The 21,077-nt window shown below is 41.6% G+C and overlaps 3 protein-coding genes and 1 long non-coding RNA gene across 9 annotated transcripts; 2 read left to right on the top strand and 2 right to left on the bottom strand.

Moving 5' to 3' along the window:
* Positions 1–20: 20 nt before the first annotated feature.
* Positions 21–352, top strand: LOC124208814. The gene is made up of 2 exons (XR_006880609.1): positions 21–159; positions 227–352. It is a non-coding gene; the product is annotated as an uncharacterized LOC124208814 (long non-coding RNA).
* On the bottom strand, positions 84–1,824 carry LOC124208812 (carnosine N-methyltransferase-like). Its single transcript, XM_046606698.1, has 8 exons — positions 1,685–1,824; positions 1,424–1,622; positions 1,193–1,353; positions 983–1,123; positions 762–924; positions 585–693; positions 391–515; positions 84–320 (listed from the first exon to the last, which is right to left on the bottom strand). The coding sequence occupies exons 1-8, from the start codon at positions 1,765–1,767 to the stop codon at positions 222–224; spliced, it is 1,080 nt and encodes a 359-aa protein (XP_046462654.1). The 5' UTR covers positions 1,768–1,824; the 3' UTR covers positions 84–221.
* Positions 1,825–2,075: 251 nt separating this feature from the next.
* Positions 2,076–4,293, top strand: LOC124208813 (protein quiver-like). The gene is made up of 4 exons (XM_046606699.1): positions 2,076–2,724; positions 3,161–3,205; positions 3,271–3,423; positions 3,502–4,293. Exons 1-4 carry the CDS (start codon positions 2,670–2,672, stop codon positions 3,714–3,716), a joined length of 468 nt encoding a protein of 155 aa, XP_046462655.1. The 5' UTR covers positions 2,076–2,669; the 3' UTR covers positions 3,717–4,293.
* A 1,528-nt stretch (positions 4,294–5,821) lies between these two features.
* On the bottom strand, positions 5,822–19,981 carry LOC124208809 (probable nuclear hormone receptor HR3). Of its 6 annotated transcripts, XM_046606689.1 has the most exons (13): positions 13,746–14,144; positions 11,395–12,366; positions 10,930–11,157; positions 9,481–9,649; positions 8,953–9,224; positions 8,022–8,300; positions 7,659–7,754; positions 7,302–7,441; positions 6,958–7,090; positions 6,675–6,899; positions 6,454–6,607; positions 6,266–6,387; positions 5,822–6,186 (listed from the first exon to the last, which is right to left on the bottom strand). In XM_046606689.1, the coding sequence occupies exons 2-12, from the start codon at positions 11,924–11,926 to the stop codon at positions 6,282–6,284; spliced, it is 2,334 nt and encodes a 777-aa protein (XP_046462645.1). In that variant the 5' UTR covers positions 11,927–12,366; positions 13,746–14,144; the 3' UTR covers positions 5,822–6,186; positions 6,266–6,281. The 6 variants fall into 6 exon arrangements, with proteins under 6 accessions (XP_046462645.1, XP_046462650.1, XP_046462646.1 ...); XM_046606694.1 differs by lacking the exons at positions 11,395–12,366; positions 13,746–14,144 and adding an exon at positions 19,500–19,981; XM_046606690.1 differs by lacking the exons at positions 11,395–12,366; positions 13,746–14,144 and adding an exon at positions 16,033–17,059.
* Positions 19,982–21,077: the final 1,096 nt, after the last annotated feature.

Below are 21,077 nucleotides of genomic sequence, written 5' to 3' on the forward strand. Positions count from 1 at the left end.
CGTGATGGCTACGAATACTTATGAGATGAGATCTACACTAAGATGATTTACACCCACTGAAATGAAACTCTCAAACATCCAGCTATGAAAGACCATGTAAAAAAAAACCTGGTATTGTTTATTTAAAAAAAAAAAGTTAAACATATTCCCCACACACAGGTACAAATTCGTTCTCTTGGTATTGGTCGAAACGTAATATCAACCAATTTAAATTGTTTTTTTCAAGGCTTCCGGCAGACGAAAAAGACACTATCGTACTCGTATTTGAGCATGGAGCGGACGTTTTGAGAGTAGGTGGTTTTCACCCCAGTTCGCTCTTTCTGTCGAATCAAAATGAAAAGATTAATTAAGATTAAAGAAAACAATGAATTCGATTTTATGCAGAATTACCTCAATGACAAAGCCTATCCCTTGTATGATTTCTCTAACCATTTCGTAGGTTGGCTCGATGGAATTTTCGCCAGGGATGTCCGAATAATGGTAGAGCAACGGCCCTAAATTGATCCAAACGCCACCTGTTGAAAATACAATAATTTAATTAGCATGATGGATTGCGCTTGATTGAAAATATTTTAGAAACGAACCGCTCTTGAGTATTTTGTAAATAGTTTCGATGAAGCTGACGATGTTGTTGGCGCAATCTATAAAGAAACACGTAGCTATACAGTCCCATGTGCTTGCTTCTGTATAAACCTAGAATAAAATCATGATAATGATTATCAGATATTTTTAATGAAATGGGGACAACGATTGACGTCTACTTCGAGGAAATCGCCCGCTGCCATGGAAAATTGAGCATGGCGTGGGAGTGATGATGGATCAAGATCAGGGAAGGAAGACCCTCTGGTTACGTCAGCAGCTGATAAAGTATTGACGAACTGTTGCGTCCATGGATAAACACGAAAAGTCTCGACCCCCTGACATCTAAGAGGGAAAAAAGCGTAAACACAAAATGCATAAAGATCCTGTTGATCATCCCTACTTGTTCAAGACGAAGTTGGAGGCGAACAGCATGAAGAGACTGAACTCATTGCCTTGACAGCTGTAACCTCTTTTGGCTATCTCAAACGCCAGTCGTCCAAGTCCAGCACCGGGAACCAAAATTTGTACTTGTTCCGAGGGCCTGCAAATGGAAATAATTATTAATGAAAAACTTGTTTCAGCTAAAAGACTGTAATAATATGATAGTAACCTCTGAGCAGGTGGAAAGTTTAATTCAATTTCTTCAATAATGGGGTTATAGCACGCAGACCTTTCTTCCTCCCCATCTTTACTCCAGTCCCTTACAATTTGTTTCAGTGTAGATTGGACCTTTTCCATATCACTCATGGTTGGGTGAACCTTGGACTTGACCTGCGTAACATCAAACATTCGGCAAAAGAAATAAATCAAAGCAAAATTATTTATTTTAAGGAAAACATACTTGACCAGCATCGTGTTTGACATTTTCAAACAGCGTAGCAACATCTGCCGTGATAAGTTTGATGATTTCGTAGTTGTGCTCTACACAAGTCCTAATGTCTTCCAAGTGAGAACGATAGCTAGTGAGTAAAGTTTGATGGTGGCTGGGGAGAGACGAGACGTAAGCTTCTGAAGTGGCCAAGCGTTGCAACGAAAAAGACCTGGGATAAAAACATGTCAACCGCGAATAATAAACCACTGTAGCCGAAACCGTCGATCGAACCTGTAATAACGGAAAGCGTTAACGATTCTCTGAAAGTGTTCTTTCTCTTCGACATCGTCAGTAGGTCCGTTGTTCCCCATCATGAACGATGACCTATCCTATTCGTGTTATTATGACAATAAATATCTAAAAATTCAACCAAGAAACTCTGTTATTCCTCATCTATTTAAAAAGTTTTTCAACCTTTTCAAGTAAATTTCCAAAGAGCAGTCAAAAAATATGCTCAACGTTGTCACATCGTCATTTTATTGTCTGCATGTTTTTTTATCGCATTTTTATTTTATTTTTTAAAATCAGAAAATAAATCAAAATGGAGAACACGATTATCTCGTCATTGGCATTTATTTAAAAAATTGACAAGTGTGACACGGGATCTCTAGAGGGGTTATATATTAGCCGGACACACACTCGGAGATTTGCCATGCGCAATGGAATAAGGACGCGTACGAAACTGCTGCAGAACGCGAAGTCGCTCGACATCGATTCAATACGTTTTAGCCGTTGTAAAACACGCACTCTGGCACTCTCTGCAGCCGGGGCTTGTCGACTGCAGTGTCCCGGCTGCGTTTGATGCATTGCGGAGCTTTTGACTCTTGAGTCAGGTATAGAGCCGTTATATAGTCTTGATAGATCTACAGTGTAAAACTATACATAAACAAACCAACGAGTGTGTGTGTGTGTTACAAAGACACAAAGTCGCATCTAAACAACAGCAGAGAGCATTGTGAGAAACAAACAACAAGAATTATTTTCTTTGTATTTGAGCGTCTGTGATGCAATCATGAAGTGTCGTCCCGTCGGTGCAACCACATAACACACACACACATTCGTGCTGGTTATTTTGGATGTCGTAGAATCGCGCGAGTTGCTGTGCTGCAGTCTCCTCTCCCTTTGTGACATGTAAAACAAGAAAAATCCGTGTGTGTGTGTATGTGTGTGTGTGTGGGATTTTTTCTTCGACCGCATTTTCTGCTCACACCAAACGATGCAGGATCGCAATTTGATTGGGTTCCTTTCCGTCTTCTTCTCCATCACTTTGGGTTTGCCGTTTTCTTTTTAGTTGTTTTTCGATCCTGGCCAGCCAGCATTTTTTAAAGAGACTTTTCACTGCATCTTCCCCCTATAGAAGATGTGATCAAATTGATGATCGCCAATTGAGCTCTATATATAAACACGAGCATTTTTGATGATGCGCGCGCCTCCTAGTCTCCTAGCGAGTTGGGACAGGGGCCTATAAATAGGAGCGGTTCGCAAGGACTCACGACCTGTTTTCTCCCTTTTTGTAATTTTTGCTTTCACGAAAGGGGAAAATTTTCGGCTGGTGCTGTGGTTATCACGTGACGTGAAAAATACGATCCTTGCCAGCATTATTATTTTAAAAATTAAGTTATTGGCCGGAATTTTATTCGGGGAATGTCGAGATGATTGAAAAATCCATCAAGTCGTGGTGGATTTCATTCTCTTTTGTTCTTTTAGTTTGTCTGCAGGCCAACATCATCTCGGCCGAAGAGGAGTGCATAAGTATCATTTATTAACAAATTTTACACATTTTTAAAAAATAAATTTAATTTAACTTTGTGAAACAGACCGATCCGGCCGGACGATTTTGTGCTACGATTGCGACAGTTACCACAATCCGCTTTGTAAACATATCAATGAATCGGCTCCAATGCACGAACACCCACCTTTCAAAACTTGTAAAGGATGTTGTGTTAAAATCGTCGAACATCGCTACTCACGTACGTTACTTTAATAATCAAAATAATTGAACAAAATTCAGAAAATGATAATTTGTTTAAAAAATAATCAAAACTCAGCCAAGGAACGCGTGAGGCGGATGTGTACGGAGCAGCTGATTGTCAATTATTTCATCGTCGATCACGTCTGTCTGAAAGAAGGTAACAAACGCAAGGGGATGACTTGCTTCTGCGAGGAAGATTTTTGCAATTCGGCGATCTCAAGGCATCGCGATCTCTTCTGGGCTTATTTGGGCCTCGTCGCTGCTGTCCACCTTCTACTCCGGGTCGGATGATTTTTTGGCTTTTTTCGGGAATATATAAAACAATTCATTTTGTTTGCACTAAGTCACACCCACTCCCTTTTTAAATGAACAATGTAATAATATTAATAATTTGAATGCAAAGAAAAATACCACGCACAATAAGTCAACCCTGGCCATCTAATAACATCACGAAAAAATGAAAAAAAAAATCAAGCCTTAAGTGCTCAAAAATCCAGACAAATGGGATGACATACAATTCCGGAAAAAATGGCTATGCTGTGTGTGTGTGCGTCATCGTCGGCTACCCCCTCAAAACTCTCTCAATTCTCATTTTTGATAAGAAAATAAAAACCCCTCCAAACTGTAGAGAAAATGTTGTCAGTCAACACACAAATCCACTTTTGATGATGAACGGCGGTTTACACACAGCAGCTGAATGATTCACTATCCTTTGATTTGTTATCCCTTGCAGCCATTGTTAATAATGGATCCAGTCAATAATCTTTTTTGTCCATTTTTCAAATCTCTCTTTTCATCCTTGTTGTTTAGCCGTTTAAATGCCGAATTTTAACTGGCACGTCATCCAAATACATGCTAACGTCATCAACCTGGTTGTTCTTAATTCCTCTCCGATCGCCTAGACGTAAGTAATGATGCCTCAAATTAATTCAAGTGATTTTTTCTTTTTCTCTTTTTTGTTTTGTTTCGAAGAAATGAGAGAGAGAGAGAGAGACATCGCGGATTATATCAATAAATAAAAATCTTCCTTCCAAAAAAAAAATTAATAATAATAAACACGGCAGTTAAAAAAAAAGAAGGGGAGAGGGAAGGATATTTGAATAAATGAAGTGAGGCTGAAAAAAGATCGAAGGAGGAAATTTTAAAAAAATAATAAAAAAAAAATCAAATTACACACAAAATGCCACGAAAATTAATTATAATAATAAAATTTTGGAGAGATAAGGGGGGTGGAGGCGATTTTTGTTTAACAAAAAAAAAGAACACTCACGCGCATTATTTTTTTAAAAATTAAAAAAAAAAAGGTGGGGTAAATAGAGGAATGAAATTCTACTACGAAAAAGAAAAATTGTCCTTTTTTTTCTGATGATGGAGGAGCCGTGGGGAAATACTACACACAAACATAATTGGGAAAGAGAAAAAAAAAACAATAATAACCCCACACCAAATTTGTAATCTTGTGAAACACTTTGTCGATCGTTTTTCTTTTTTTCAATTAAAAAAAAATTAAGAAAATTCAAACTGCCAGTCTCAACATTTATATATATATATATATGTATATATATATAACGGTAGTAGTAGTAGTAGAGTAGTAATAGTAGCGGATGAGGAGGAAGGTCTGGAACAGTGCAGAAACAAGAAGGGGGAGTATAGAGGGGGTTTCATCGTAATGTCTCACATTGAAAATAACAACCATTGAATGAATTTTTTTAGTTTTTCGTCAAATTTGTAAGAAGGGGAAATAAATTGAAAGATGAAAACTTTTTTGGGGGGCTTTTTATAGTTTTCGCAAGAAAGAAGAAAAAATAAACGAGGCGGAGGCGAAGGCAGCGTATTACAATAGAATATTTTGCGTTGTAACAACGAGATAGTGGTGGTGGTGGTAGTAGTAGTTTTGTGTGTGTGTGTGTGTTCCTTTCCTCTAGCTAAAAGAATTTTGTTTCTCAAAAGAAAACCAAAACAAAATAACCCACAACGAATTTTTGTTTCGTTTTCTCCAAGTCTTGTTTTTTTCGCCAATAAATCTGGTCGTCTAACATTACATATATATATATACTGAATACATTGATGATTGGCGGGATTCTCGGCGCGGGAATTTTTGAAATTTCTCAAAAATTTAAACTAAAACAAAAACAGTTTGTTTCTTCCTTAGCTTTCCTGCTGGTTTCTTTTTAGTCCAATCGCGTTGATAATGAGAGGCGCTTATTTTCATTTCAATAATAATTTTTTGTGGTTTTTTTTTTGCCTTTTAAGATGAAATCCGAAAAATAACACACCCATTATAAGAGAGAGAAAAGAGGGGGGGGGGAGAGTATACAGAGCTAAGAGAAAAATGATTTTTTAAAAAAGCCATGAAAAATAAAAAGAGCAAATAGATCCTGAATATTCTGTTTTTGTCTGTCTGTTGTCCGATTAAATCAAATAATTTTTCTTTTTAAAGTTTTTTAGGTTGAAATTTGCCAATGGAAACTGAAAAATGGGCTCTAAAACGGCGGTATGTCGGCATTTACACACACACACACACACACACACACATTGGAAATTTGTAAACAGACAAATAAAATGAAAACATGATATATAAAAGATATAAAAAGAGAAGAATCCGGTGGTTTCACTGATTTTTTTTTAATTCCTCATTTTCCCATGCCTTAAAAATGTCTTCTTCTTCTTTCCATGTGTTATCTCTAAGTTTCTTTTGTGTGTGTGTGTGTGTGTGGGGTGTTCAGTGTTGACGTGCGTGGTCGACATTCCCGCTCGTCCACTTGAAGAAAAAGAAATACACAATTGAAATGATTAATTCCATGAATGAACAACATTTTCCAGGTTTATTAAATATTTACCTGAACTCTTTGAGGTCTAACTATCCACGGAAAAAAGTTCCTTGTGCAGGGCTGGGAATTCCAGATGAGGCGTGGCTCGTTTGAACCTGGCCAACGCCTCCATGTGAAGTCCGGAGATTTCCCTAAAATATTCAATGGGATAAATAATTTGTTTTTCGTCTCGCCACCTTTTCACAGCTGCTAATTACCTAAGGGCCGGAAGTCTGGCGGCCAGGGAATCGGCCACGGAGATGTCGCCTTTCAAAGGAGTTCGATGCGTACGAGAGAGTTCGAGACGCAACGCCCGTAAAACGGCTTGGCCAAGCCGCTGGATTTCCAGTGTACCCCTTAGTCCCATTCGATCTGAGGAAATTCAATTATTATAAATAACAACAAGTAACCAAGGAAATGATGAAATACTAACTCGTACCACTTGAGAGGAGGACGAAGGCGGAGTAGAGCGCCAACTGGATCTCACTGAGCTTCAGTTCGGCCAGGCTTTTGGCAAATTCAAAAACAGCCGAAACCAATTTGGCCTCAACTGAATCCGGCGTTAGAAAAGCCTCGACCGGCAGGAGCGTGTCGCCGAACAGCACCGCGTTCTGGCTCAGGTCGTAGTAGCGACTCATCCGCAAAACGGCCAGCTCAAAGCTCCCTAATAACATTATTCATTAAATCATTTTCCAAATGAAATTTTAAATCAATGATTTTACCTGTTTTCAGAAGAACAATCTGATCATCCTGAGAAAGTTTCATGAATCCGGGAACCATTTTGGCAAATTCGATAATTTGCTGAATAACAGCCGTCAATCTTTGGGCGCACTCTAACCAGAGCTCCTCTTGTGCCTATTTGACATCGCAGGTTTGAAATGAATAAATTAAAAGAAAAAAAAAAATCAACGATAAAATAATTTGATTCCCCAAAAATTCAAAAAAAAATACATTTTTATAATTATATAAAATAATATATATAAAAATAGAAGAAAAATGATTTATTTTCATCATTTTTGGGGGTGTGTGGCGACGAACCACGAAGAAAGGAAAACAACCCACTGACCATGTTTTTGTAATAATGCACTTTAGAAATATCCTGCGGTTTGCGCAACATGTCGGCGATGTGCTCCCCGCTGAAGAGACACGTCCGGCTGTGAGCGTCGCCGATGGTCTTGGCCAACAGTTCTGAGATCTGAACGGGATCTATATTGTGCAGGGTTTGGTTTTGTGTGTAAGTAGATCGGGGTGGAAAATAAAAATTGTCATTAATTTCAATTAAAAATGATTAATTTTTTAAATAAAAATAAGACACAAAATGGCGCTAGAAAATTAGAAAGTAAATTAATTGTTGTCTGACACTCTCTGATTTTTTTTTTTTCGATATCTGTCTCTGTTTTCTGTACATTCGATTCTCTCTTACTCGGTTCAAAGTACTCTTCGTCATCGACGTCAGGCGTCGAAGTGGTCGCAACCTTGCTGCCATTGTTACTGCTCCCAGCCGTCACCATCAGTGCGCCTTGTGAATGGCCGGGAGGATATAAAGTTGTTGTGAAGATTGTTGTTACGTAAAAATATGAAAGAAGTAGAGAGAGAGAAAAAAAAGAGAAAACAAAACGTCGTCGTATAAAAATGGATAGACTAAATCACCGAAGAGAAAAAATTTAGTTATCGTGTGTGTGAGGGTTTGAAAAACCAAACAAATAATTCAGTTAATGACACAATCACCGTGAAATCAATTTAAAAAATTCAATCAAGAGTTAATGTGTTGGCTGAACGAGCCTACCAGTAGCAGAAGGAGGAAGAGGAGGAGGCCTTGGGTAAGAAGTTTGGTGTTGTTGTTGACAAGCAGCAGATGATGACCGGTCGTTCAGATGAACTTGACCGAGACTAGTGTTACAACCACCACCAACACCACCACCACCACTGAGGACGACCGAAGGTCCGCTGTTGCTAGCACCACCGTTGCGACCTCCACCGGGATCGGGACCAGGCCGTGGATTCTTGGCCAGAAAGTGCGTCACTCCGCCCGGATAGTCGGGCATCATCATTTTTGCGGAAGAGCCTACACAACAAACCCTCGGGTTGTTGTTTCTTTTTTTTTGTTTGACTATTTTTTTGGTTTGGGGTTTTTTATTTTTAAATTCGGGACTAGGGGGAAAAGTCTCGGGAGTGTTTTTTGGTTATTTAGGAAGGGAATGAAGTGCATTAAATAAATCCCGTTGCCATTCAGAAGAGAAGAAATTCAATCCGACGTTTGTTTAGTTTTTAGAAAAGAGAAACTTTTTGAACGAACGAACCCAAACAAGATTTCGTGAAAAAAACATTTGAAATACGATTTCTGTTTCTAGTAAAACGATTGATTCCATCCAGGCTAACATTTATGAAAAGTTGATGATTGGATAAAATGACTAAGCCCCCCTGTCCCCAGCTCTGCTCAACATGAACTATGCAACATGCCCTTCAAGATCCCGCTGATTGGTTTTGCATTTTTTAAAAATATCCGAAACAAAACCAAAAACAAAAAGGTCAAAAAACCGAAATGAAAAAGGATTAAAATTTAGGATTAAACTTTTTCTCGTCTCTCGGGCTCTGGTCCATCAAAAATTGAGCGGGAGGATTTTGGTCTCTCTCTCGTTTCCCTCCCCACAAAACGGGATAATAGCCACAAATAAAAGAAGAAATCCAAACGAAAAAATGATTGGAAATGAATTTACCGGTGGAAACGACAGGCGAAACCAAATTGCTGTCCGGCAACGGTTCGATGGGCGTCTGTCGAGGGTCGAAGGTTGTGCTATCCACATAATCCGTCGTGCCGCTAATATCGTAACCTCCACTACTCATGCTGCTTCCTCCGCCGTTTCCTCCGCCGGCACCTCCGCCGCCGCTTCCGCCACCGGGCACGTTGCCTTGATTCGTGTGTGGCGTCGGCGTGAATCCGTAACCGGACGGCGTGTAGGGGCTCATGTCACCACCATAACTGGAATACCTACACATCATCAACAACAACGAAAAATGATATTTAATTAATCCATTTCGGGACGAGTTAACCGACGACCAATCGGTCGGTTACACCGAGTTGTGTGGGTGTATATATAAGGAAGCCTGAGGTCATTCCACTTTCGCTTTTCCCGCTCACGTCACGTCGGGATCGATCGTGGCCGACGACGCCGACGACGTGTACATATATCTTTTCTTTATTTCTTTGGGTTGGATATAAGAAATAATTTCGTCGAGTTAGTTACCCGCCGGTGTAGGGCGCCAGTTGGTCAGACGACGACGGCTGTTGGTTGTCAAAGACGCTACTATCGGGCGACGTTTCCGCTTGCTGGGCTTTCATTTGCGCCCGATGGTAACGCACCTCATCCTCCACCTTTTCCCGCTGCTTCTTCGACATCCGACCGAATTTCACCGCTGCAAAAATTGAAATTTAAAAAAAGATTTAAAAAAAAAAATGTTTTTGGGTTAGGAAAAAACTAGGATCCTTTCCGGTCACGTCTTACACAAGTATTTAGCCATTTAATCTGCGAAACATGAAAAGGTGTACAATTTCCACGCGAGAAATAAAAACGACGTTCGACATTAGGAAAAAAATTGACGGACGTGCGTACGTAACGCAACACACAATAATGTTGGAGCCAAGACGGGCGGCCAATACTACTACACAGTCAGTCAGGGTTTACTGGCGGTCATTGGCCCACAAACAACAACAACACGAAAAAAAAAGAGCCAACGGTTTCGTCGTCGGCTGCTGCTGCTATCTCTACCCCCCTCTCCCGTCCGCCTACGTCATCGTCTAGTCTCGTCGTCGGCTATCAATGTTGTGTCATTTCATTTTGAATCATTAAAACAGAAGACTCTTCTTCTACTCCCGAAAAGACGACAACGAAAACTACCTCAAAAAAAAACAAAAGACGAGCGGTCAAAAATAGATGACGCCAGTAAAGGATTGAAGAATCCCGAACGGGCTTTTTTTCTTCTTCTTCTTCAAAATAGATGGAAGGAGGAGGAGAAAGATCCTGACAATGTCGTCACCCAAAGGAAAAAGGAGAAGCTTTCGAGCCTTTTTTTTTGTATTTTTTCCAGCAGACTTTTGGCTCGGTTGCCCGTCTCTCTCTCTCTCAAGTGAGGACAATCCTCCCGGGCTAAGGTCGGTCGTTCACCCCACCTCCCCACCACCCTGTTCTGCCGGTCCGCACCAGTCGTAGAGGCAAAGTCCCGTTAGGAGGGCGGCAAGAGGGGGGGGTCAGGCGCGATGATAGGAGCAGCAGCGTCGTCCAAAGAAGGAGGGAGTACCGCTATCTTTTTATTTTCTTCTCTATAGCACACCCTTATATTTATCCGTTGGTTCCTTTTTGTGGCCTTTTCGTCGTTGGGGCCATATATACACACACAGTGTGTGTGTTGTAAGGAGTCGAGTGTGTGAGAAAAATAACACACACAAGGTCCATCGACCGTGTCAGGTGAAGTCTACGGTGATTGGCCCATACCTGGAGGCGGCTTCCACGTTACCTACGGAAATATTTTTTCTTTCTCTCAAAATTATTTTTTCTCTTTTTTTGACTCGACTGACCTCCAGCCCGCGGGCCTCCTAACCTCGACCGTGTGTTCCTTTACACACATGTCGTCAATTCAAAAACTTCCGGGTAGTAGTATAGCTAAAGGTAAGAAAGAAATGTCTAAATGTTTGTTACCATCTCTGGACATGCCGAGTGCCAGGCATTTCTGTAGGCGGCAGTATTGGCATCGGTTGCGGTTGACGCGATCGACGACGCAATTCTTTTGTCTCGGGCATTGGTAGTTGACGACGGAACTTTGCGACCGCCGGAAGAAACCCTTGCAGCCCTCGCAGGTGATGACTCCATAATGGACGCCCGAACTCTTGTCGCCGCACACCTTGCACGGGATGATCTCAATTTGCGCTGTTAATAAAAACCAAATAAGAGATAAAATTAAAACCCAAAAAATCAATCAACATTTAAAAGACAAAAATTAAAAAATTCCGCATTAAGTTTCCACACAGGTAGAAAATCCCCCTGGTGAAGAATCTTTCGGGGTCAACACCCTACTCAAATCTTCCCTCTCAACTGCCTTGAGGGGGTTGGTGGAAATATACAAAGAGAAATGGGAATGAGAGAGGGGGGGACCACTAGACAAACCTCTGATGGAATTGTTACTATTTCTTCTGGGCGGCGGTGTTGTTGTATCGGCGGCAAAATCGGATCCGGCTTTGCTTTGGAGGTTGTTGTGGTTGTTGTGTTCGTGCTCGCTAATGTCTTGGGCTTCGTTGTCGTTGTCGTCGACGACGCTGCTCGTCTCTTGGCTGCTGGGAGCGGCCGGTGAGAAACAAGACTCGACCGTCGTCGAATGTTGGCTCAACGTCGGGCCGGGAGTCAGGCACGTTGGCGGATGTTGTTGTTGTTGTTGCTGGTGGTGGTGTTGGTGGATCGATTGGAGAGGCGGAGGCACACCGGGAGGAGGTTGACCTCCTGATTCACCACCACCACCACCTTTACGGCGCACCACCAATTCGGTCCGTGTATCGACACCACCAACTAATAATCGTTGTTGTTGTTGTTGACTGTCGGCTGCCTGTTGTTGGCCAGCCGACCATTCACTGCCGAAAATCTCATCGAGAATATCCATCGAATGATGCGGATTGGCACCCGGAACGGCCGGAGCTTCCATCATCGCGAGATCACACAGCAATGAAAAGTGTTTTTTAATTATTTCACGCACTTATTTTTTCAAAAATTTCAAGGGTTTCTGTTTTGTGTCCGTCAAGTAGTTGTGAAGAAAAAAGAGAGTCCGCGCTGTTGTTGGGGTGGGAGCTCAACCCGAGCTGGACCTTTTGTGGGTTTCTTCAAATTAACGAATACAACCCCAACTGCTTCTTCTTCTTCCTCTTCTCTCTTTTCTCTCTCTCTCTCCAACAACAAACAAAACACCTGCTCTCAATCCTTGCAAACGGCTTAAAACTCGTACAGGTGCGCTCTTAAGCTGGGCCAGCCCCACCCCGAGAACGGACAGATTCACCCGCCGCCGATGGAATTCATTGCCGTTGTTGTCGTCGTTTCCTGGATGGCGGTGAAGAGTCGAGCTCCCTCTGAACGACGATCAAGTCCATCGACCTTTTGGATTTTTACCGAGTTGATTAATTAATTTCTCTCTCATCACAATAATTGAGTGTAGATTTTTCGATCGATCGGAAAAGATGGTTGGCTTAAAATTTTACCCTCTAGTATCTAACGGGTGTGTGTCAACTCGGTGGTGGCCATTATAAAAGAAAACGGTACACACCGCGATATAAATGGGAAAAGAACGGGACATAAAAGAAGAACCGGTCGAATGAGAAAATGCCTCCGAGCTGGGAGGACATTTTTGTTTTTCTACGGGCGAGTACCGTTAGATTCTTAGGGTTGGGGAGGGGGATTTATTTCCTCGGAAATGTTTTTTCTTCTTCTAGACACGACCTGTACATTTATTATTTAAGGGAGAAAATAAAACGAAAGCCCCGAGATTTTTCTAACCAAAGGTGGAAGGTAATTATTCATTTATTATTATTTCCTAACCGTCAAAATAAAAAGGAAAAAAATATGGAAAGAAGAAGAATCACCGTTAAGTTTTCCCCTCAATGATGGAAAGACGTCAACCAGGTGTCTTGGCTCAAATGACACATGTTTTTCTAACGGGATTCTCCCTCAATTATTTCCCCCCAAAAAAAATATTTTAAAATTTAATAATTTTTTCCCCCTTTTTCTTTCAAGAAAAAAATTGATAAGATAGATAAAATAAAAAAAGTAAGCTCGACTAGTGAGCCGAGTTCGGGTTTGGCCCACCACCAACCACACCAAGAAAATGAAAAAAAGAAGGGACTAGCCGAGGGTTCAATGACCGGCCGCTGGCACACACACACACACCATACAACTCTATAGGGACCCCAAAAGTTCTTTTTTAACTATTTCATCTGACTTTGAAACAAAATCTTTTCTTACTAATTCTTAACTCTCAATTGTTCATAAACATAATTTTTTCGTTCAAACTTGTATGTGTGTGTGTAAAATAACGAGAGAGAGAGAGAATTTGGAATGCCAACACGTCGTGTGCTGCCGTTGCCAAGGTAACCCGGCCCGAAACGTTGTTCAGAGCTTTTTTTTTCTTTTCCAGATAGATATATACACACACACATATATATACTGAGACGCACACTGGGCCAGGCAGGAAATCACCCCCACACACACACACACACACTACACACACACACAGTTCGATGAACTCTCGCTCGGGCTCGGCTACTACTCGGCGCGGCAACAGAAAAATGACTTGTGACTTTCAACTTTATTTTTTCTTTCTATGTGTATAATCGCTGTTCTTTTTTAAATTCTATACCAAGTTGTGTGTATCGTTTACAACACGAAAATCTTATTTGAACTAGCCAACCATCTTTTTTTGTGGAGGGGGGGTTTCGATCGAAAAATCTGCATAACAACGTTTAAAATGGATACCATACTTGATTGGTGTTGGGGTCAATTTAGTGAGACGAAATCGAATCTTATTTTAGATTCGCTTCTCTTTTGTCGATAATCAAATGAAGAAAAAACAAGATGCTGTGTAGCAGCACACACTCACTTCACTCGCACACACACTTGGAACCAACACACGTGATAAATTGTCGATCGCCCAAATTCGTGTTTGATTTGCCAGAGTTAAATGAATAACAAAAAGGGTTGAAAAAAGATGTTCAACAAAAACCGAAAAATAAACTTAAAAAAGGAAAAAAAAAAAAAAGAAAAAAAAAGAAAAAAAAATGGTCGAAAAAGGAGGGAGGAGAACACGAAGTGGGGGGACACGCACGAAGAGATGCGACCCGGTCGACGGTCGGACACCAACTGAATAGGAGGGCGGAGTGAGTGTGTCCTACGCGAGGCGAAGCCTGGCGGCGACAGGCCGCACTTTTACAGCACCACCGACCGACCTTCGCCTTTCTCTCTACCCAACCACCCACTTGCCACCTCCCGAATAGCGGGATTTTTTCGAAGGTATTTCTCTCCTGTGTGTGTGTGAGTTTATGTGTGTGTACATAAGACATACATATGAATCCTATTTGAGCATCATTTCCTTCTTCGATTCTTTATTTTTTCGAAGGGGGGGAGGTAGCCCAAGGGGGGAGGCCTAGTCAAGCCCCCAGGCTTTTGTATTTTTTTTAAAGAAAAGAATAATAATAAAACAACCAGATAACCACCATATAAATAATATTTCCTCTGAAACAACAAGTTGTTGTTATTTAGTTCTCCAGAATAAGTGATGAAATAAATAACAGTTAGGAAATCCTGGCAGCGGCGGATTAACAGGCCCCTAGAGTACGTCTGTCTGCTGCACTACCCACCTGTTTCGGTGGAAAAAAGAAAACATAATTCGTCAATGGAAAAAGAAATCGATCTTTTTCGGGTTATTCAATTCCACGGGGAGATGATTCCATTGTTTTTGGGCTGCTCTTCAAAACTCTTCCTTCAATCGACGACGAATTTTTCAATTCCCCTAGCGATCAGTGGTGATTGTCGTGCAGTGCGGTTGAGGACATTGCCGCTAGATGGCAGCGCCAAGGTACCGTTAGATTTTAAATATATCCTTGCCACCACCGCCGCCGCCGAACAAGAAAGACAAAAAAGAGAGAGGAAAATGGGTCACTGTGTAGTTTGGCTCGGTTCCAGCGGTCAATGACTTGGTCGTGAGTATCTCTGTAGAGTCCCTGCTGTACCTTCTCTTCTCTCTCTCTCTCTCAAAAGTGCCTCATGCACACAGTCGTCTTCCACGCCAACCTCTCGCCCAAACTTGCAACTAGTTTACAAATGTTCAATGAGATACACATACTACTACACAAAATGGTGGAAATGGCCGGAATTAACTTTCAGCCGAGTTTCCAATCAATTGGGGAAAAAAAACCAATCAACAATTCCCAAAAATTTAGAATTTCCGATCGCCACCGCCGACAAGTGGCGCGCGGGAAATTTGAAAAAATTGGTCGGCGTTGTCTGTAGACACAGACACACACCAGAGAAGCATTAATAAAGAGGTAGGGGAATGATTTTTGTTTTTTCTTGGAATTGAAAAAAAAAAAAAAAGGAAAAGCTCTCGCAACTTTCACTCCAAGTATGAACGCGCGAGTTGTGCTCTGTGTGTGTGTGTGCTCATGGGCTCTCGGCATCTAGAAAGAGAAAAGAGAAAAGGTTTTCCCTTTTCTTTCGTCGTCTTCCCCCCTCCACTTCTTTTTTCGCTTGTCCCCCGAATAATAATCATCGTCTGTACAGACACCCGTGCGATATCAAAAATTCAATTTTTCAAAAAAAGAAGAATAAAAAAGAAGTTTATTCCGATCGACAGATGACGTCGGTTAGTATTCAAATATTCAACGCGAATATTTTCCAGCCAACGAATAAAAAAGTGAGAGAGAGAGAGACGGCCCAGGTGAGTGAACGGATAGAAACGGGTCCTTAGACTCTTCAAGGTGGAGTAGTATCCAAGTGTGTTGTGTGTAGAGAGAGAATAGAATGGCTAGAGACTTTCTCTTTTGCTCCCTGGAACACATTGAAAAACATACACGATCTTTTTTGGGTGTGGATCGCAACGTACAACTATACAGTCACCACCAGTTGAGAAAAAAAAGAAAGAGAGAAGGTAAAAAAGTTTGGCTGTAGTACTAAAAAAAAAAGTACTCCTTTCTCTCTTTCGTCACAGAATCGAATATTGGGAGATGTTGGTGGTGTTGCCGTCGTGTTGTTGGTTATAGTTGGTTTTACCTTTGATTGAGCCAATGGCAGAGGGCGAGAGAGCGGCTTGGTGAGAGAGATCGTTGATTTCGCCAGCGGACGGATGATTGTTGGCGGATGCGTCGTTGTTGTCGTCTTCAGCCTCGTCGTTGGTGATATCCTCCGTACTGTTGTTGTTGTTGTTGTTGTTGCCACTATTACTGGTGGTGCCACTACTATTCCACAGGTTGAGCATGGATGGCGGGTGTGCGGGTGGAGCGACGGTGACGCCATTTTTCATCGCCACCTGATGATGGACGTGATCGTCCGAGTGGCTCTGGTGGCCGCCCAGGTGGTGGTGGGACCCATCCGACCCTGGGTGATGGTGCAAATGGTGTTGGCCAGGGTGGCCAGGGTGGTGATCGGTCCAGGACGAGTAGAGACTCGGCTCGCTGGGCGAGGACAGTCGACTCGGTTTCACCATTCAGAATTTTTAATAATTCGACTCACGATAATTCAAGAATTGAAAAACCTCCAGAAAACAAAGATGTCGGTCGGTTCTCCCCAATCAATCGCTAATAAATCGGTAAATCACATTGGGCGCACCACCAAAAAAATTCCAAATTCAAACAAAATAAATAAATAACTCTAAATCGCCAAAAAATTTGCTTGACAAAACACAAAATCAACTCGACAAGTCTGTGCCAACACTTCCACTTTCACAAGGATCCGTTTGGCTACTGAAAGCCGGACCGGAGTCTCTCTATAGTGCCTCTCTCTCTCTCTCCTTTTTCTGCGCACCCACTATACACAGAGCTCAACACAGTCGAGAGACTTGAGAGAGAGAGAGAAGCTTTTTGCCTTGTGTATTTGATTCTCCCTCTAGCGTTATTTTTCAAGTTTCGGCTTCGTCGTCGTGCAGTTGGCGGTCCGCGTGTATTTTGGCGACTTTCACTTTCCTTATTTCCACAACACACACAAGAAGAAGAAGAAGAAGAAGAAGAAGAAATGAAAGCAGAGAAAAATATTCGTTCGTTCGTTCGTTCGTTCACGACCGGCAGGTTTGGCGGTTGCGACCGCTCTGGACAAAAAAGAAGAGGGAGATTTGAACGACGAAAAAAAGGGAAATGATTACACGGGAGGAGGACATAATATCGCCGCGCATTGACTTTGTGTCACATTCAACACCCACCGCCACCAGGATATTACCATACGGGTGGATGGGTGGTTGGGGGGTGGGGGGTTGCTGGCCTCTCGTAGATGAGTAGTGCGCTAGTCGATATGTTACATGAACGAGCTCTTAAAGAAGAGGAAAAAAAGGGGGGCAACAAAACGAACGACGTACGAATAAGCGTCGAATTTCCGCGTCCGCGCGCGCCACTCCGCAACGCCGGTAGGGTGCGCGCGCATAATTTTTTCACGATAAAATAAAATAAAATAAAAGAAAGATTATTTCTTTTTTTTTCTACGTTCGTCATCACCGGATATTTGTCAGCGGTTCCGTTTTTATTTTATTATTCGTCAAACCCGCCCGCTCCCGATGTAGGACGAACGAGAGAGAGTCTATTAACCCTTTCGATATATTTTTCGGTCGTTTTTCAATCGTTTTTTCTTTTTCTGTCGAAACGGCGGTTTTTTCAAAAAATGAAAAAAATGTTTTTATTTTTTCGATCGTGAACTTTGTACGTTTGTTGTTTGTTTTTTTGTTTTTTTTTCGTTGGTTGGACCGATGGGAGTTTATGAAATTATAGATTTGCCAACACAGTGTTGCGTGATACATGTAGGGTTTCCTTGATGTCGTGCGGAATAAACCATAATCAAATCTTCGTGACTCTTGGGCCAATAATCACGTTGTTTCGGCACGGTCAGCTGTCACACGTGTCTGAGAAATTGGCAGAATTAGATTTTTGCGCTAGAAGAATTCCAAAAGTCAATTTGATTTTTTTTTTTTTTTTTCAATATATAAGAACAACAACAGGTGGTTGTTTTCTGTACTAGTAAACCGCAAAAAGAAAAAAGAAAAAATCTAAGATTCCGGGTCGGGTGATGGTGACCCAGTCCCCTCGTGCGTTCGTTCGTGAGTATAGTTAGAGTACCGCAATATCTTCTCGGTTCACTCCGCCCCCTTTTCTTTCTTTCTTTCTTTCTTTCTTCTTTTCCCCCTGCAACGGTATTATATTCTTCGGGAGATACTAGATAAGAGCCAACCAACAAACAACTGCTGCTGCTGGTGCAGCCCAACCAGCACTTCAGCGCAAGGCGGTGTGACGTCAGCAACGGTAAAAAATAAAATAAACTAACCAACAAATTCTATCGAAAGAAGAAGAGGCCCTGCGGGTGGGAATACAGTCGCGCGGGACTCTTATTCAACCAATGCATCCATCCGCAATAGAAGCGCTGTGGGTGCTGCTGCTATAGCTGCTAGCTGTCGTCCTATTGCCAAAGTAACAGCTCGGCTAAGCTCCGCTAGGAGAGTATACCAGTAGGTGTACGTGTGTGTAGTTGGAGGTTCGTGATTTGAGCCCCCGAAGGCGTTTTCTTTTTGTTTTCAAAGGGGGAAATAACTCGGCTGAAAGACTAACGGGACATCTCACCAGCTCACTCACTCACGCCGCACGTACATTTTAACATGTACACACTCACGAGAAAGAACATGCAAAGAACGCGAAACGGACCTCGACATTCCTAGACCATTTAACCCTACACATACACACACCGTCGTTTGAATTTTTGAATAATGGCGGGCGAATTAATCATTGCTGCCAGATTTGGAGCTGAATCAAATCTTTTCAAACCGGAAGTCCGGGTGGCTATAAATTCAAAATCGATACGGTTTGTGATCATTGTGAGGCCGCGGGAGTCGAGACTGTTTTGTGTTCGTTGCAAAGAAGAAGAGAGTCAATGGAGCGACTGCGGGACCGTTTTTGGTGGTACAAAAAAAAGTCGTTTTATGTTCACTGGTCAAAAGAATCAGCGAGGAAAGAAGAAGAAAAAATCAAAAAAAGAATAGGTACACCCTTATATAATCGCAGGTAAAAAAAAAAGGAAGGAGAGGAAGGGAAAGATCCGTATATAACAGCTTGAGCACGTCCTCGGGAGTCCTACTGACCGCGGACGAGCCAGCGGTTATTCACCTCCCGCGTTCAGCATTTTGTTATTTTTTTTTTCTTCTTCTTCTTCTTATTTCTCCTTATCCCGTTTGTACCGCTAGGCCAACGGACGGTTTCAGCAACCAGTCTGTCTACGCACAACACCGGCTTGTAGAGTTGTTGTTTTTTTTTTCGGTGTAACTGTACAATCGTTTTGTGTGTGTGTGGGTCGAAGGGAAAATTGGACAAAAATTCTTTGAAAATTTCATTTGTCCAATCCAAGGCCTCTCCTCACCTTCTTGGATGGGAGCAGCAGCACAGGGGGGGATTACACAAGAACTTGTTTTCTTTTTCTTATATGATATATACCAGGAAGATGAGCTTTAAATGTTGTAAAGTGCATATACAAACAAGTCTCACGATTCTTACCTCTGATGGTGCTTGGCATCACTCCAGGTCATCTGGCCAAGCCGAAACTTGTGTCAAGATTTCAAAAAAAAATGTTCTTCCTACTCCGCCCTTCAACGAAATAAATTCCTTCCGGATCGAGTTGAGAGATTGTTCGAATTTGATTTGATTTTTTTAATCCAAGAAAAATGTCGGGCGACACCAGCAACAGCAACAAAACTCAATTGGTAATTTTGATATTGGCTGAACTCTCAAGATGTGGTTCCGATGGGCACTGATGACAATAAACAAGTCGGCGATGAATCCATTTCGTGTTGAGCCTAATATTATAGAATTAATATTCAACTGATGGGTGAAGCACAGAGATGAGCAGCACCAAACAATATATATATATATGTGTCCGCTCGAAACGACAAACCAAAGAAAAAAGAATTCAAACGACCGAGCTAGAGACTATTGAATAAGACCTGTTGCCTCAGTGTCGCCACAAGTCTAACTGTCTACCAGCTCTGTGTGCCGATCTGCTGAGCCAACCAACACACACACAGGCGCTTCAGCAAAATGTAATATATTTTGAAAGAAGAAGAAGAAGAAGAAGGAGGAGAAAGAAAAAGAAAAGAGAAAAAAAAGCAGAAAATGCACTTGCGAGCTCCTCCTACCTGGAACCTTTACCTTTCGGGCGCAAAAGGTACCGTTGCGTCGAACCTTTGCTATAGCCTTCATCGTGAGCTGGCGTCTTATATACAGAATTATATTTTTCTGTTTTTTTTTGGCGCTCACCACCACCGTATTATTGTGATAAAAAATATAAAAAAACCGATCGATTGTATTGGTGACCATCAGCAGATTATTATTACCAAAAAATTTAATTCTTTTTCTTTTCTTGGGAATAAAAATAATTTTTTATTATTGGACGTATGTGTGTGTGACGTCAGACTATTGGACTTGAACGGGGAAAACAATTTTTATTTGATAAAAGAAATGCCTCTCTCTCTCTCTCTCCAGAGTGTAGATAGTCACGCGTGACCTCACGCTCCGGGCGATTGTTCAAAAAAATAAAATAATCTTTTTTGATTTTATGTATTCCCCCTCTATAGCTTATTATATATCGGAGAAATGTTTTTTTCGTTTGAATAAAATTGTGTTGGATTGTGTATAGGATCTTCTACCTGTGTGCGAACGGAATGGCCCCCGGAATGGCCAATAGACGAAAAAATCTTTGGCAAACTGCCACCTGTTTAAAACAGAAAAGATATGAACCCTTTTTAATATTCACAACAAACACACACCAGGTTGTATGGAGGATATAATAGTCACCCATCTTTTATTTTCCCGATATAATGCTGGCCCAGTAACCTGCTGCTGCTGAATTTTATTTTTTTATTTAAAAAAAAAAGAAATAATATCAGAAGAAAACACCGCACAATCGTTGACGTAATCGTCCGGCTTCTCGCTCCACTGGCGTTTCGTTATTGTGTTGGCAATTTTTGTGTTTGCGGTTAACCGCGGCGCTCGGGGTTTTTTCTTCCCTTGATGAGATCCACCAATGGATCGTGTAGTACAGCCAAGATGGTGACATTGTCCAAAAAACAAAAAAAA

This window comes from Daphnia pulex, chromosome 12, assembly GCF_021134715.1.
Source record: "Daphnia pulex isolate KAP4 chromosome 12, ASM2113471v1".
Taxonomy (NCBI): Eukaryota; Metazoa; Arthropoda; class Branchiopoda; order Diplostraca; family Daphniidae; genus Daphnia; species Daphnia pulex.

Bases quoted from the DNA above. Each gene is read 5' to 3' on its own strand.
- LOC124208813 (XM_046606699.1), top strand. From the start codon at position 2,670: ATGCAGGATCGCAATTTGATTGGGTTCCTTTCCGTCTTCTTCTCCATC. The intron at 2,725-3,160 runs GTTTGCCGTTTT...TTGTTCTTTTAG, and splicing joins CTTCTTCTCCATCACTTTGG to TTTGTCTGCAGGCCAACATC. The intron at 3,206-3,270 runs GTATCATTTATT...TTTGTGAAACAG, and splicing joins GGCCGAAGAGGAGTGCATAA to ACCGATCCGGCCGGACGATT.
- LOC124208812 (XM_046606698.1), bottom strand. From the start codon at position 1,767: ATGATGGGGAACAACGGACCTACTGACGATGTCGAAGAGAAAGAACAC. The intron at 925-982 runs GTAGGGATGATC...TTTCCCTCTTAG, and splicing joins TCCAACTTCGTCTTGAACAA to ATGTCAGGGGGTCGAGACTT. The intron at 321-390 runs GTAATTCTGCAT...TTGATTCGACAG, and splicing joins GGATAGGCTTTGTCATTGAG to AAAGAGCGAACTGGGGTGAA.
- LOC124208809 (XM_046606689.1), bottom strand. From the start codon at position 11,926: ATGATGGAAGCTCCGGCCGTTCCGGGTGCCAATCCGCATCATTCGATG. The intron at 9,650-10,929 runs GTAACAAACATT...CAATTTTTGCAG, and splicing joins ACTCGGCATGTCCAGAGATG to CGGTGAAATTCGGTCGGATG. The intron at 6,608-6,674 runs GTACGAGTTAGT...GAATTTCCTCAG, and splicing joins CTTCGTCCTCCTCTCAAGTG to ATCGAATGGGACTAAGGGGT.